Raw genomic sequence first — 18,136 nt, forward strand, 5'->3', positions numbered from 1 at the left:
AGGAATAGACTTTAAGATCAAAACAGTTGAATTACAAGGAAAGAAGATCAAGCTACAGATATGGTAAGTAATGCTAATTTATTCACTTTATGTAGTAGAATGTTAAGTTCCTGAAGGTTAGGCAGTGAAATCCTTCCTTGTCAACTGTTTAAATTCTAGGAAGCTTCCCATTCTTTTTTTTTTTTTTTAATTTAATTTTTTGCTTTATAACAAGTTTAATCAGTTATACATATACATATGGGAAACTTCCCATTCTAAGCCAGTAGTCAGGTGACCTTCTTTCAGTGATGTAAAAAAAAATTGTTGCCATGGACTTCGGAGTCCGTGAGATCTGGCTTGAGTGTTTTACCTTTTCTACTTACAGTATGAACTTGGGTAAGTTACATACCACTGTGAGGCCCTTATATCTTCATATGTAAAATGGAGATAATATCACCTATCTCAAAAGATTGTTATAAGGATTACATGAAATAATCTAGGTAATGCTTTTAGCACAATATTTTGCTCAGAAACACTATATAAAAATTAATGTAATCTTTTTGTTGTTTGGAGAGTCTTAAGCTAAAAATGTATTTAATGTGTTTATAACTTTTTATAGGCATTATTAGTTTCATTAGTTTGTATAGGATTTGCCCCATAGAAGCACAATAAAATTCTTTTTTTTTTTTAATACATTTATTTATTTTTGGCTGCGTTGAGTCTTCGTTGCTGCACTCGGGCTTTTCTGTAGTTGCGGCGAGAGGGGGCTACTCTTCGTTGGGGTGCACGGGCTTCTCACTGCGGTGGTTTCTCTTGTTGCAGAGCACGGGCTCCAGGCACATGAGCCTCAGTAGTTGTGGTACGTGGGCTCAGTAGTTGTGGCTCATGGGCCCCAGAGCGCAGGCTCAGTAGTTATGGCACAGGGGCCCAGTTGCTCCACGGCACGTGGGATCCTCCCGGACCAGGGCCTGAACCCGTGTCCCCTGCATTGGCAGACAGACTCCCAACCACTGCGCCACCAGGGAAGCCCAATAAAATTCTTTAAATTTGTATTCAGGTATGAATCATAGACTTTAAAATTATAATAGCAGCATTTTTCAGTGAATATTAGGTGATCACAATGACCGTGAGAGATATATTATTCCTTTTTCTTTCTTTTCCTAAACAGCCTTATTGAGGTATAACTGGCATACAATAAACTACACATATTTAAAGTATACAGATTGGTAAGCTTTGACATATATATAAATCTGTGAAACCATCACCACAGTCAAGATAATGAACATATTCATCACCTCAGAAGTTTCCTTAAGCCTCTTTGTAATTTGCCTTCCTATCCCCAGTCCCCAGGCGACCACTTTTCTGCCTTCTGTCACTATAGACCTGTTTCCATTTTCTAGTACTATATACAAATGCAGTCATATAATGTGTTATTTTTCTTTGTCTTTTTTGAGGGGAGGGGTCTGGCTTCTTTACCTAGCATAGTTATTTTGAAAACTATCAGTGATTTTATGTATATCAATAAGTTCATTACTTTTTATTGCTAAGTAGTTTTCCATTGTTAAGATAAATCACAACTTGTTTATTCACCATAAAGCTGCTACAGATCTTTGTATAGGCAAATGCTTTCTTTTCTCTTGGGTTATTCCTATTTTATAGATAATGAAATGGAGGCATTTTGAAATAATTTAACCAAGGTCATACAGCATGTAAATAGCAGAGCTGGGATGCATTACATGCTCAGAATGTAGGGTTGAGAGTGACATTCTTAATTGCTATACTGCCTCCTATAAATAGTAGTTTGTCAATTGATTATGCTGCTCTTTCCAGTAACTATCATTTTTCTTTCTTCATTGCCAGTCAACAGTTGTGGTAAATATGAATTCATGTTAATCTTTGGTTTTACTGTAATAGGACATATCATAGAGTGGTTATGAGGATTAGTGATACAGGTAAAGCACTTAGAGCAGTCTCCAGTGCATAATTAATGTTCAAGAAATCGTAGGTATTATTATTTGGGCATCTCCCATGTTGAGGCTAGAGCCCTAAGAATGGTAACATATTTGAGCAGAGGAACAAGTTAGCAAAGGAAATTGCAAACCCATAGTTGGAGAGTTAGAAAGGAGAATTAGGAGAGAACAATGTCCCAGAATCCAAAAGACAGTTTCAAAAAGTTCGGTATAATTAGAAGTCGGGTATGTCTAACCAGAATGTCTTCATTACCTGACCATGTAATTAGAAGTACAATCTTTATAACATCTTTAAAATTTAATACAAATTTAAATAAAATCTAGACATTTTAAAGCATTTCCTAAATTTAGTGATTCTCTTTGAAGCACAACCCACTTCATGATCATTGATTTTTTCTTTTCTTTAACTGGGAAATAACCCAGCAAATGAAAAATGCCTCATATTCTATTTCATTATAATTAAAGTGATCTCAAGGGAAAGGATGTCAATTACTTATTCTGAATTTCAGCCAGCCCCTCACGTCTTATTCCGACCATGTCCCTATGTAACATTTGTGTTTCAAGCCCCCTCCTAGGCCTTGCCAGACTGATTGGCTCTCCTCTTAACTGTATCCCCTCTGAATAGGGGATACAATTATTACTTAAGCCAATAATTCTCAAACTTTTTTGACAGTAGGTAAGGTACATTTTACATTGTGACTCTGTGACTCAATACATATGTACATGTATATGTGTGTGTATGTAACAGAAACAGGAGCATACAAAACAATATATTTTTTTAAGATATATTTTTCTTTATACAATATATAAAACCTTTGCCCTACTGAATATGTCCTGTTCCTCCTCCTACACTCTGTCCTCCACAGACTCCCTTCTGTTTCTTGACCTGTGGCTTTAAACATTTTTCCCTCCTCTTACCATTTTAGTTTCTGTAGCTTTTAGAAGTAAAGATTAACACGTAACTAACGCTTGTTTTTAAAAAGAGAGCCTTCCTCAGAAAGTGCTCTTTTGAAATAATAAGTCCTCCAGTGTAGCCTTCAAGATTAATCTAGAAAAGATTTCTAGTGTACTTATAAAATCAAGGATAGCACAGAAATGGCAACATTTATAATTTAGAGTTTATAACACTTTAGAAGGAAAATTTGATGTAGTTTAGGTTTTCATGTATACAATTGACTGCTTTTATTTATTTTTTAAATTATGATTTATTTATTTATTTATTTTTGGCTACATTGGGTCTTCGTCACTGCATGCAGGCTTTCTCTAGTTGTGGCGAGTGGGGGCTGCTCTTCGTTCTGGTGTGCGGGCTTCTCACTGTGGTGGCTTCTCTTGTTGCAGAGCACAGGCTCTTAGGCACGCAGGTTCAGTAGCTGTGGCTCGTGGGCTCTAGAGCGCAGGTTCAGTAGTTGTGGCGCATGGGCGTAGTTGCTCCACGGTATGTGGGATCTTCCCAGACCAGGGCTCGAACCCGCGTTCCCCACACTGGCAGGCAGATTCTTAACCACTGCGCCACCAGGGAGGCCCTGCTTTTAATTTTGAATATCCATTTTCTTATAAAGATTAGGAATGAGTGCCTGGTTAAAATTTGTGATTAATAGTTTTCAAGAGGTTAGCATTATGCCAGCTGATTTTGTTTTCTTTGCTTGAGTTGATATGCATGTTAATATTCCAGGGAGAAAAAAAGTCATATAGCTCCAGGTTAAGAGATCTGCTGCAGTGATTCAAGAAAGCTTTTAGGATGAAAAACCCCATTACTCTTAACTTATGATGATGATACCAAAATTCAAAATGCTATTCTCAACTTCAGTGCTTTGCTTCCAGTTGCTACTAAAAAGCACAGTGAGTTTTATCTCTCTTTAGTTTGAATGAATATATTCAGGTTCTTGTTTCAGCATGAAAAATTGTTCTGTGATTGAATATTAGTTTTGGAAACTTTCTTTGTCTGTGCTAAAGCTTTGTCTTATTTTTCTTACTCGAATGGTCTTCACTCATTTCTTTCTAGGAATCTTTTAGTTTAACTGTTGCATAAGGGTCTCACCTGTCCAAGGCACAGGTGTGTGGGCCTGAAATTAGCTTGTTTGGCTGATAGAGAAGCAGCTAGCTATGGTTTTTAAAATCCCAGATCTCTAGAAAGTTTCTACCAAAGTATCTTTTGCTATCTACATTTTCCGTAGAGTAGTGGGTCCTGCCAGGAAAACAGTCATAGTGAGTTACTTTAAGTCTGCCTTTTCTTTCTGTTTTTTTCGTTTTGGGGGGGGTGGTCAGAAATGTTTGCCACTGCCAACATCTGTATCTTGTACCAGCAGCAGATTTTAATATCTGCACAGTTACCAGAAACCAGTTAGTATCATATTGTAGAGAAATTAATCATTTACCTACATAAAGTGCCAGATACACGGGAACCATCTTTGAGTTTTCCCATTCCCTTAACCCCAACATCCAATTTAGCAAGTCTTATTTTTTCTCTCTCTAAAATATGTCTAGAATCCAAATACAATCTGATGTCTCCATTGTTACCCCCAGTTCAAGCCACCATTACCTCTTCTTTGGACCATTACAGTAGGCTTTTAATATTCTAACAGGTCCTTACTTCCCCTTTTGCCTTCTTCTAGTACTTTTCCCAGGTAATAGCCTTAGTAACCTTTTTCAAATATAAATATGATCATGGTTGTCATTCCTTCCCCTATTTATAACCATTTTGACTTTCCATTGCATTTTGAATGAAAGCCGAAATTCCAAATCCAAACTCCTTTCCACAGTTTACAGAGTGGTCCCCTGCCTGCTGTTCTGACCTCCTTTTGTGCTCCCTGTATATATAGTCTCTACCCACAGCTGATCTCCTTTCAATTCCATGAACATGGCAAGCTCTCTTCCAGTTTAGGACCTTTGTACATACCCTGTAGGTACCCCTTAACCCACCCAAGTGTAGATAGACTAAGCATTCTGAAGTACCACTCCATTCCAGAGGCTTCCCATTTCAACAGAAATAAATTTGAAAACTCCAGGTTCTGGCTACTGCCCCTTCTGACCTCATCTCTTACCAGCTTTGCTCCAGCCACTGTGGTCATTTTTTCCTCTCCTGAACATGCCAAGCATATTCCCATCTGTGGGCCCTTGCTATTCACCTGTTCCTTCTGCTTGGAATGCTTTTTATCAGATCTTTGTGTTGCTGCCTTCTCTCATTCAATCTCAGTTCATCGTTAGCCTCTGAGAGAGGACCTGCATGATGACAGACTAAAGCCACCCCAGTCCTTTAGGCACTATCATGTTTATCTTAGTTTATGTTTGTCACAGTATTTTTTTTAGTATCTAAATTTACCATATTTAAAAACTGTGTTCATTGTTGTTCCCCTCACTAGAACGTCAGCTTTTTGAGGGTGGGGATGCCATCTGTCTGATTTGTGGTTATGTAACCACCCCCTACAGCAGACCCTGGCAGATACAGATGCTGAATAAATATTTGTTGACTGAATGACTTTGTTTGATTGGTTTCTGTTCATACTTCACTTCTTACTTACCTTAAACATCACCTCTATGGAGAAGACCTCCTTGATCATACTATCAGGATTACTGCCTCCCTCCCCTTTACGTCATTCTTCATCACTCCACCCTGTTTACCTTGTTAACATTTATCACAAGTTGGAATTACATATTTATTTACTTGTTTGTTCCTGTCCCCACTGTAATGTAAGCTCTGCAAGGGTAGGTATCAGGCTTTTGACTTTTGACCCGTTTTGGGCAATGAAGATGAGCATAATTTAAACTCACGGTATTTTGGGTGTAGAGAAGTTGCATATCTGTGAGGAAATCCAGTCCTTGTTAAAATAAAACTCAATGTGAGAAATTTAACATCCTAATTTATAAAGTAAATAACTTCATTATGTTACCAAAAGCACAAAGTTATGAAATTTGGTGTCTCTGCCTTGCCGAGCAGCTTGATGTTGTCTCTGGCCTGTTCTGGTACTGTCAGTGTCCAGACTAAAAATAACTGTCATAATAGCAGCCAGAGCACGCGGCTTCTTTGACCCTGTGTGTGGGACTAACAATTAAGGAAATAAGCTCTTTTAGTTCCTAGGAATATATCACTCCTTTCATTATATGTCAGTGGGAAAAAATAGGATTTTACAACATTCTCTTAGCTGTGCATCTGTCATTTTATGTAAGGAAAATTCTATTGCCATTGATTCATAATTTCAGAAATCTGATTATACTACATAGGCTGAGAAGAAAAAATTTTTAATAGGAGAGGAAAACCAAGTGGTTTTGAAAACAGGCTCTAAAACCTGTAATATGGGACATAAAAAGATAATGTGAATATATACAGTGTTTAATTGCTCTTCAGATAATAAACACCTGCTTTTGCTGATTGGAGTCAACCTGCTGTCTTTAGACCTGGGTGTATGTGTTTTACGTTTTATGCAAATCTAAAAAAAATTTGACCATGAATTCGCAGCTGTGGCTATTTTTAGCCCTGGGCAGAGGGTCACCAATTAGCCTAGAGGTAGTGAGGCAGGGACTCCCTCTCTGGTTTGAAATAAATTGTTGATTGCATTAACAATTGGTAGGGATTGGTATTAGAAGGAACCAGGAAAAGGATAATTTTAAAAGACTTAGCAAGGAGAGCATATAAAAAGAAGGAAGAGGGGGTGTAAGAAGTTTTGGGAGATGGAGGAGACAAAAATCAAAGAACAAATGGAGTAGTATGCCATCAATCAAAACAAAAACTCTGATTTTGTTTTGAAATCATGATTACTTTTTCAGAAGGGCCATTAATATTTCAATATCTTTTATATCAGTATTTCATAACTAAGCAGCATAGTAATATAAAAATAAAATTTCCTCTCCAGGTGCCATTGATTTAGATTTAGCTAAGTAGTTTCTTTGCAGTGTGTTTTTTCTTGGTGGAGAATTTAGTCATAGATTTGACACTGAAGTGTGTATATAATTTGCTAATTGTGTAGTGTGAATGAATGGGGACGTGAGCCATATAAATACCTGGGTATAACAGTGTTCCAAGAATGTTAGACAGTGCTGGGGGTGGTATTCATAGCAGAATGCTGTGGAAGATTTTTTCCCTAAATTGTTATTACTTATGATAAAAATTGAAATGCAGGTTTTCTATCCCTCCTTCATTATAGCTGTTAGACACTACTGGAAGCCCGATATGTTCTTTGTCTTGGATAAGTACATTTTTAGCCTGGATTTTAGGTAGGAAACTTTAACCCCTCTCTAATGGGATAGAATTATTAGTTAATTTATACTTCTTTTTGCAATTTACAAAAGAACTAAACTATTTCTACTGTGATAGGACAAATTTTTATTGTTTTTTCATGAAAACATTTATAATTACATCTGTTTTAAGGCAACTTGTAACTAAATAGATTAATAAAAGATAAAATAAGAATTTGGAATTGAGAAAAATGGAAAATGTAAATATACTGTCTCTAAAGGACAACTCATTTGTTATGCTTAATTTGTAAAATTTACCTATAAACTTCTTGGCGTCCAACACAAAAAGGGCAGGGAGGGAGGGCTACCAACAAAAAAAGTAAGTTATTCTTTTCAGAAATAATGTAAAGAAAGCAGGAAAGAACAGGTCATAACTAATACACAATAAGTTTTCATAAAGCTATTTGTAATGATTCTAATTTGTTGACATAATATTGAGATAATGGAGATAAAATTGTGGTCTAAGAAGGTGTATAAATACATAAATACAAATGCATAACATAAATGTGCGTGTCTGTGTGTGTGGCCTCTTAGTAGTCTAACCTAATTTAAGGATGCAACATAGAAGAATTGATAGCAAGTCTATTAGATGGTTATTCTTTTTTTTTTTTTTTTTTAATTTATTTATTTATTTTTGGCTGTGTTGAGTCTTCGTTTCTGTGCGAGGGCTTTCTCCAGTTGCAGCGAGCGGGGGCCACTCTTCATCGCGGTGCGCGGGCCTCTCACTGTCACGGCCTCTCCTGTTGCGGAGCACAGGCTCCAGACGCACAGGCTCAGTAGTTGTGGCACACGGGCTTAGTTGCTCCGCGGCATGTGGGATCTTCCCAGACCAGGGCTCGAACCCGTGTCCCCTGCATTGGCAGGCAGACTCCGAACCACTGCGCCACCAGGGAAGCCCCAGATGGTTATTCTTAAATGTCATTTTTTGGGATAGGTATTACATTACCTCCTAACTCTGCTTTTGCACACACACCCATTTTTAACACAGTAGACAGAACAATTTTTTTTTTAACCCAGATTAAGTTATTTCTTTTTGTAAAACCCTCCAATAGACTTCCCATCTCATTCAGAGGAAAAGCTGCGACGCTAGCCGAGGCCTATAAGATCCTACACGGTCTGCACTCCCGCCCTACCACCTCTCTGATCTCCTACTAGTCTGGCTTCACTCCTTCCATTCCAGTCACATTGATCTCCTTTCTATTCCTCAACCATGCCTCAGGACCTTTGCACTTGTTCTTTCCCCTTCTTGGAATACCGTTGCTCCCACGTATTTGTATGGCTCACTTCCTTATTCCCTTCACTTCCTCTACTCTGTTTAAAATTTCACTCGTTTGCACCATCCCCAGCATCAGCCCCTAGTCTCTTTACTTCTTGTCTTGGCACTTTTCACCCTCTGAAGAAATGTAATTCCAGAAATTAGTATGACAGGGCTGAGATTCTCTTAAGAAAATTGAAAAATCCAGCCAAATCTTTAACTTGGCTAAATAAAAAAACATATTATATTTCATACAGAAATAGGCTTCAGGTAAAGCCAGGGTTTTGCTTGTGAAGCAATTTTGATTATAGCTTAAACACACACAACTATTAACTTGAGAGAGCTCTGAATACCGTAGACATAGAGCATCTCTATAGAGATGGTTTTGACTTAGGACATTTTAAAAGCACAATTTGGGCTTCCCTGGTGGCGCAGTGGTTGGGAGTCCGCCTGCCGATGCAGAGGACGTGTGTTCGTGCCCCGGTGCGGGAGGATCCCACGTGCTGCGGAGCAGCTGGGCCCGTGAGCTGTGGCCACCGGGCCTGTGCGTCCGGAACCTGTGCTCCGCGGCGGGAGAGACCACAGCAGTGAGAGGCCCGCGTACCGCAAAAAAAAAAAAAAACCCAGCACAATTAAATTTTGGGTCACATATAATGATATTATTACATGTTTGCATATTTTTATACTGTAGATTCTTTGGGGTTATCTGTAATAAATACAAATTAATTATAAAAATTTACTTTAGTTATCCCTACTACTTTGTTAAAAAAAAACCCAAAGATCCAGGGAGGTTAAATACCTTCAAGATCACTCAGCTGCAAGGATTGGAACCTGACAATAAAGTTGGATCTGACTCCAGACCCATGTTCTATGTGTGTTCTTGCATAATGCCTAGCATATGGTAGACCCTCAGAATTGATGGATAAATGGATAGGTGTCAGATATATGAACATATAATGCACACTGTGATTAAATGTAAGGAATATTAATGTATTGGTAGTTCTTTTACATTCCTTGCTACTCATATTTTTAGACATATAAGCACTATTTTTAAAAATGTAAGTTTTTAAGGGTCACGTAACTAAATTGGAATGCCTTGATTCTAAAATACAATAAAGGACTGCTAGGTAAGATTCTGAAATACTGACTCATTAACAAACATTTGAGTGTTTATTCACCATGTAGATACTGTGGATTCTGCAGTGAACAAGACAGACAAATATCTGATGGAACCTACATTTTAGAGGACATGGGAGACAGTAAATAAATCTGTAATAAGTGCTTTGCAGAGAAGTAAAGCAAGGAGATGGAATAGAGAGAGACTGGATGACTATTTAAATTGGATGGGCAGAGAAGGCTTCTGATAAGGTGATGGTTAAAATGCAAAGATGAGGTGCCAACCATGTACAGGACTGTGGGCACAGCTAGTACAGAAGCTCTCTGGTGAGACCAAGCTTGTGAATTTGGAGACATGAAAAAAATGTGGTTCTAGCTGTCAGGGAAAAGAGTGCCTCAAAATATGGGATGGGGGGCTGGTGAAAAGTACAAATCCTGTAAGACTTTGTAAACTTCAGGGTAAGGATTTTGGGATTGGTTCTGGTTATAATGAATTGCCATTGGAATTTTTAGTTTGTTTTTTTAAGCCTAGTCATGTTTTCCATTTGTTTACTTGTTTTGTAATGGCTTTATTGAGACATAATTCACATACCTTATAATTCACCCATTTAAAGTATACAGTTAAATAGTTTTTTAGTATATTTGCAAGGTATATTCACCATGATCACAATTTTAGAACATTTTTATACTTCTGGAAAGAAACCCGTACCCTTTAGCAGCCTCTTTCCATCCTGCCCAAACCCTTCATCCAGGGTAACCACTAACCTACTTTCTGTCTCTGTAGATTTTCCTATTCTGGATATTTCATATAAGTGGAATTATATTACAATATGTGATCTTTTGTGTCTGATTTCTTTCACTGAACATAATGTTATGAGGGTTCACCCATGTTGTAGCATATATCAGTACTTCGTTCCTTTTTATGGCTGAATAATATTCCATTGTATGGATATACTACATTTTATTTACCCATTCATTAGTTGATGAACATTTAGGTTGTTTCTACTTTTTGACTGTTATGAATAATGTTGTTATGAACATTCTTTTATAAGTTTTTGGGTGGGCATATGTTTTCATTTCTCTTGGTAATATACCTAGGAATGAAATTGCTGGATCATTTAGTAGCTGTATGTTTAACATTTTGAGGAACTGCCAGACTGTTTTCCAAAGTGGTTGCATCATTTTACATTCCCACCAACGTTAGAGGGTTCCAATTTATGTACATGCTCACCAACATGTGTTATTGTTTGGTTTTTTGATTATACCCATCCTAGTGCCTGTGAAGGGATTTTAATTTGCAACTTCCTAATGATGTTGAATATCCTTTCATGTGCTTATTGGGCATTTGTGTGTCTTCTTTGGATAAAAATCATTTATCCTTCATTGTTAAGTTGTAAGAGTTCTTTATATATTCTGCATGTCCAAGTTCCTTATCAATATATGATCTACAAATATTTTCTTCCATTTTGTAGGTTTTTTTCCCACTTTCTTGACAGTGTCCATTGAAGCACAAAACTTTTTAATTTTGATGAAGTCCAGTTTATTTCTTTTTTCCATTGCTTGTGATTTTGGTACAGCATGTTTAAGAAACAGTTGCCAAATCTAAAATCATGAAGATGTTCTCCTATGTTTTCTTGTAATAGTATTATAGTTTTAGCTCTTAACATTTAGGTCTTAGATCTGTTTTGCATTCATTTTTATATAGGGTATGAGGTGGGGTCCAACCTCATTTTTTTGCATAAAGATAGCCAGTTGTTTCAGCTCCTTTTTTTCCCCACTGAAGCTTTTGGAAATTTTAAGCAGAAAAATGATATGATCAAACATATATTTAAAGATCACTCTGCTATTGTGTAGAGAATGTCAGCTCCTACTTCTCTAAATGTTAGAATGCCAACAAAAGATACTGCGAATTGAGCAGAAACATGGTTTCTGAAAAGTCACGAGAATAAAATGTTTCAAGAGAAGGTGGTCAACTGTGTAGAATCCTACTGAATGATTACTGTATATGTAAGGGAACTAAATACTGGATTTGGCCATCAGACTTTTTGAAGAAGAACAGTCTTGGTAGAGTAGTAGTAATAGCAGTTGGATTAGAATTGGTTGAGGAATGAATTTGGAGAGACAGAAACTAGAGATAACTCTTTAAAGAATATTGCCAGGAAGATTTTTTTTGTCAGTGTAGACAAGCTTGTCCTAAAATGTGTATGAAAAGGCTAGAGTAGCTAAAACAACTCTGACAGAAAAAGAAGTGAGAGGAATCAGTCTACCTGATTTAAAGAATTTATTTAGTTAAAGTAATTAAGACAGTACAGTATTGGGGGAGGCACAGATACACAGATCATTGTAACAGAATAAAAAACCCAGAAATAGATTGAACCGTGGCCTACTGGTTTTTGCCAAAGGTGAAAAGCAATTTAATGAAGAAAGGATATTTCCTTAACGTTTTCAACAAATGGTGCTAGAGCAGTTGGGCATCCATGAGTAAAAAGGTGAACCTCTACTCAAAATTCACACATTGTACCAAAATTAATTCAAACTCTATCATCAGTTTAAATGTAAAATGTAAAACCATGAGACTTTGAGAAGAAAACATAGGAGAAAATCTTTGGGACCTAAGATTAGGTGAAGAGTAGATATAACACTAAACCACAATCCATAGAAGATTTTAAAAATTAATAAATTGGATTTCAACAAAATTAAAAATATTTGCTCTACAAAAGACCCTGTCAAAAGAATGAAAAAACTAGTTACAGACTTGGAGAAAATATTCCCAAACCACATAACCTGACAAAGGACTTACATGTAAAAAGAACTCTCAACACTCAATAGTTTAAAAAAAAAGGGGTGGGGGGGAACCATCCAATTAGAAAATAGGCAAAAGAGGGAATTCCCTGGCGGTCCACTGGTTAGGACTCTGTGCTTCCACTGCAGGGGACATGGGTTTGATCCCTGGTTGGGGAACTAAGATCCTGCATGCTGCACTGCGCAGCTAAAAAAAAAAAAAAAGAAAGAAAATAGGCAAAAGACACGAATAGACATTTCACCAGAGAGGATATATGGATTACAGATAACTACATGAAAAAGTGCATAACATCATTAGCCGTAGAGAAATACAAATTAAAATGATGATGAGATATCACTGCATGCCCTATTATAACAACTAAAATAAAATATAGTGAGAACACCAAATGCTGATGAGGATGCAAAGAAACTGGGTCTCTCATACATTGCTAGTGGGAATGTATCAAAGTAGTATAGCCACTCTAGAGAAGTCTGGCAGTTTCTTATAAAGTTAAACATATACTTACCATCTGACTCAGCAGTAACATTCCTGGGTGTTCATCCCAGAGAAATGAAAACTTACGTACACACAGAAACTTGTACATGAATGTTCATAGCAACTTTATTTGTAATAGCCAAAAACTAAAAACAACCCAAATATCCTTAGATGGGTGAGTGATTAAACAAATTGTGATGAGTCCATTCAGTGGAATATTACCCAGCAATAAAATGAAACAGACTAGTATTACATGCAACAACTTGGGTAGATCTCAAGGGCATTATGCTGGGAAAAGTGAAAACAACCGTTTCAAAAGGTTGCATTATGCATGATTCCATTTATATAACATTCTGGAAATGGCAAAAGTAGAGAAATGGAAAACAGATTATTAGCCAGGGTGTAGGGATTATATAGGAGGTAGAGGAGTGAGTGATACAACAGTTTTCTGCCTTCTTTGTGGCACTGACTACACAAATCTATATATGTGATAAAATTTCAGAGAACAGTACTCTCATAATGTCTGTAGATTGTACCAGTGTCAGTTTCTTTTTGTACTATGATGTAAGATGTTATCATTGGGAAAAACTGGGTAAAGGGTACACAGAACTTCTTTGTACTGTTTTTGAAATTTCCTGTGAGGCTATAATTATTTTAAAACAAAAGTTTTAAAAAGAAGTTTGCTGGGAACGGGAACAGAGAAATGCAGTGTTAGTTGGAGGGATGTGGGGTTGAGAGTGGGGTTTTTTGTTTGTTTGAATTTTGCTTTTTTTAGAAAAGATAGGGGAGGGACTTCCCTGGTGGCGCAGTGGTTAAGAATCTGCCTGCCAATGCAGGGGACTCGGGTTCAAGCTCTGGTCCAGGAAGATCCCGCATGCTGCGGAGCAACTGGGCCCGTGTGCCACAATTCCTGAGCCTGTGTTCTAGAGCCCGCGAGCCACAACTACTGAGCCCGCATGCCACAACTACTGAAGCCCATATGCCTAGAGCCTGTGCCCTACAACAAGGGAAGTCACCGCAATGAGAAGCCCGCACACCACAACAGAGTAGCCCCCGCTCGCCACAACTAGAGAAAGCCCGTGCACAGCAACAAAGACCCAACGCAGCCAAAAATAAATAAATTTATAAAAAGGGGGGGGGGAAGAGACTTAAACATGTACATATGCTAATTATAATGATCCATAAAAAGAAATTGGTGATGCAAATGAGGGAAAAATTACAGGAGCAAAATATCTTAAATCTTTGGCTTGAAAAATACTACTATTTACGTATTTCTGTCCTATTATTTATAAATGAGGTTATCTTTACAACTTTTTGTAAACAATTCTACAGATAAATGTGGCTGTACTATGGTGTAGTCCTTTAATGTTCTAAAAATTCCACAAGCTTTTGTATTACATTATGGAACTAGATCACTAAATAAATGGAATTCCAAGAGTTTTTATCACACTTGCTGGTATTTGTCTTTAAATAACTTAAAAAAGAATTTTATGTCACTTTGTACTGTTTTCCCTTTCAGATTTTCATCCAGTATTGGTAGGTTGTTAATTTCCTTAGACTAAAAAGTATTTGCACATATATATGTTTACGAATAACCTTAATTGTTTACTATTTAAGAATTAAATGAGTGGTGGTTTTATTTTGTTCTGTGTCATATAGTGGATTTTAATCTCTATTTTACCAAACTATTCTCCTGTTTTGCCCTTTATCTAGAACTTAGTAATATCAAATGCTCAGTGCAAATTATTGGCTGTTTATTTCAGGGATACGGCAGGCCAGGAGCGATTTCACACCATCACAACCTCCTACTACAGAGGAGCAATGGGTATCATGCTAGTATATGACATCACCAATGGTAAAAGTTTTGAAAACATCAGCAAATGGCTTAGAAACATAGATGAGGTAAGACCTAGAAATTGCGTAAACCCTACATAAACACACATTTGTGTGCTTGGTTAAGAAGAATAAATATTCCAGTTGATCTTATAGTGTTTGCTATCATTAGTGTTGAATATTTCTACTTATTTACAGGGTAATGTTATTTTTTGCCTACCTTTTTCTTAAAATTTTGGGCAGATCTGTTTTGAACCCCATCCAAGGCAATTACCAGATTACCCAGAAACTCTATACAGCCATCTTGTAAGATGGCCCCAAATAGAAGCTACCAGTGGTTTTACACACCTGTCTAAATGAATTCTTTCTTGGGGAATTTTTATTGAATGAATGAATTACATTTTCAATAGTAATTTTAAAAATGTATTTTTGGGAATTCCCTGGCAGTCCATGGATTAGGACTTGGCACTTTCACTGCTGTGGCCAGGGTTCAATCCCTGGTCAGGGAACTAAGATCCCACAAGCCAGGTGGCATGCCAAAAATAAATAATAAATAAATAAAAACGTATTTTTATGTTATGTAAATACTGTATCACTTCTAGGCATTTTGAAAGATACAGAGTACTAATACAGTAAAATGCTAACCAAGAAAATAGTGCCATATCATTGCACGTGAAGATGTCAGTTTTTATAAGGTAGTGTGTCAAAGCATGTCTGTTTCTGTGCTGCAGCATAGGTAGCTTCTTGTTGGAATTATTTTTCATGTCTTATTCCTACCTTCTATGCTTTGAATTTCATTAAGACTAACTCTTGGGAATTCCCTGGCGGTCCAGTGGTTAGGACTCTGCACTTCTACTGCAAGGGGCCCGGGTTTGATCCCTGGTCCGGGAACTAAGATCCCGCAAGCTGTGTGGCACGGCCAAAAATAAAAAACCTCTTTAAAGCAACTTTAGGCTGGAAACACAAAGACCAAGTCTTAAGCCAGTATTAGACCAAAGATAATAATATCTTCAATGGTAACAATCCTAAGGGCTTATTACTGACTTTTCCGTTGCTACAGGAAGTCTGTTAGTATTTAATAATCTGTTAATGAGACAGATTTTGAAACCAAAGACAAAGCCTCCATTTAAAATTTCCTTAGCCTTTATTTTATTGTTTGGCTAAGTAGCATGTGTAATAAGAGCAATTTATGTAGAGAGACTATGCAGTGTTCCAGCAGCAACTGATTTTCCAATTCTGTGACATCAACTGGATGTCCTACAATTCAATCCTGTTCTGACACTAATTAGCCTTAGTGTCAGACTCCACAGGTTTAAGGACTCAGTCCCACAAGACTGCTCTTCCTTCGAATGCAAATCCTGGGTCCCCCCAGGCTACCTGCACTTCTGTGTGACTTGGCTACAAATTTGGAGGTTCCCATGACCCATTTTGGGGTTCAGTAATTTGCTAAAATGACTCACAGAACTCAGGAAAGAGCTATACTTACAATTGTATTATAAAGGACACAACTCTGGAAGTGCTAAATGGAAGAAATGCATAGACAGTGTATGGGGGTTGGAGAATGCAGAGCTTCTAGGCTGTCTCTGGACATGTAACCCTCTTGGCACCTTGATGTGTTCACCAACACAGAAGATACCCTAACTTCATTGTTTCCAGGTTTTAATGCAGGCCTCGTTACATAGTCATGATAATTAAATCATTGACCTCTGGTGATTGACCCTAATCTCTAGGCCCCTTCACCTTGTGGCGGGTGGGGGTTAAAAGTCTCAACCCTCGGTGTTTGGTTCCTCTGGTGACCAGCCTCCATTGTGAAACTCTGTAAAGGCCCTGCCGAGAGTCCTCTATTAGCATAAATTTAGGTAAACAGAAAGAGGCTTGTTATGAATAACAAAATACGCTCCTATCACTCAGGAAATTAGAAGCACTGTGCCAGGAATAGGAACAAAGACCAAAAATATGTTTTTTATTATACCACAGGCTCATACATTTAACTTGGTAGGCTGGATGGCTTAAGTTTCCCAGCATGAGAACTAACATACGTAAAACCCAGCCATTAAAAAAAAAATCTGTTTTTCTGATATATAAGAGATTGACTTTGTCTAATTTTTAATGTGTTGTAGAAATTTAAACTTTAACAGCTGAATTGATCCAGCAACGTTTAAGAAAAGATTATATATATCATGGTCAAGAGAAATTTACCTAGGAATCCAACATATGAAATAATGTAATACACCGTATTAATAAAAGACAAAAACCATATGATCTTGTCAACAGACACACGCAAAAAAAACCATTTGGCAAAATCTGAAAGACATCTGTGAAAATCCCACAGACAACATCATACTTTCCCCTACAATCAACATGATTAGGATGCCTGCTCTGGCCACTGCTGTTTAACATTGTACTAGAGGTTCTAGCCAGGGCATTTAGGCAAAGAAAAAAAAGAGCACCCAGATTGGAAAGTAAAATTATATTTGTAAATGGTGTGATCTTGTATATAGAAAATCCTAAGGAGTCCACACACTTCCACCAAAAAATAAAATTATTAGAACTAATAAGTTCAGTATGGTTGTAGGAAGCAAGATTAGTATACAAAAATCAGTTGTATTTATATACATTAGCAGCAAATAATCAAAAAATGAAATTAAGAATATAATTTTATTTATAATAGCATCAAAAAGAAAAAATAAGAAAAATTTAACCAAAGAAGCACAAGGCTTTGAAAACCATAAAATGTTAAAAGAAACTAAAGAATATCTAAATAATTGGGAAGACATCCCATGTCCATGAATTGGAAGATTCCATATTGTTAAAATGGCAGTACTGCCCAAAGTGTTCCACAGATTTAGTGAAATCCCTATCAGGATCCCAGCTGCTTCTTTTGGATGGTGGTGGGGGTTGACAGGCTGATTCTAAAATTCATATGGAAATTCAAGGTACCCAGAATAGCCAAACAGTCTTGAAATAGGCAGTGACGTTTAAGCTGAGACCTGAAGAGATGAGTAGAAGGTATCCAGGTGAGGATGGGGCTGGTGGAAATAATATGATGGATTCAAATTTAAGACAAACCAAGTCTCATAAATTACTTTTGGTGTCCAGAGAACATAATTGTGTTGCTGCAGGGATATTTCAGGGAAAGGTGCATTGGGCCAAAGATAGACAATTTGAGATATTTTCCCCATCCCATGGGTTGCTTTTTCATTCTGCTGATAGTGATCTTTAACACACAGAAGTTTTTAATTTTGATGACGTACAATTTATCTGTTTTTTCTTTTTGTTGCTTATGCTTTTGGTGTCATATCTGAGAAATCATTGCCAATTCCAAGGTCATAAAACTTTTTCCCTATGTTTTTTTCTAAGAGTTTAATAGATTTAGGTCTTCTATTTATGTCTTTGATCCAATTTTGAGTATGGTGTTGTAAGTTAAAGGTCCAACTTCATTCTTTTGCATGTTGATATCTGGTATTCCCAACACCA

At 37.1% G+C, this 18,136-nt stretch overlaps 1 protein-coding gene across 1 annotated transcript in view; it reads left to right on the forward strand.

Annotated features, from left to right (window-relative positions):
* RAB10 (RAB10, member RAS oncogene family) overlaps positions 1-18,136 on the forward strand; it is a 76,646-nt gene that overhangs the window by 51,061 nt on the left and 7,449 nt on the right. Inside the window, exons 2-3 of the mRNA XM_060117388.1 lie at positions 3-63; positions 14,590-14,728. Coding sequence (XP_059973371.1) covers positions 3-63; positions 14,590-14,728 — 200 coding nt within the window. The remainder of the gene's footprint in view (positions 1-2; positions 64-14,589; positions 14,729-18,136) is intronic.

This window comes from Mesoplodon densirostris, chromosome 14 (assembly GCF_025265405.1).
Source record: "Mesoplodon densirostris isolate mMesDen1 chromosome 14, mMesDen1 primary haplotype, whole genome shotgun sequence".
NCBI lineage: Eukaryota > Metazoa > Chordata > Mammalia > Artiodactyla > Ziphiidae > Mesoplodon > Mesoplodon densirostris.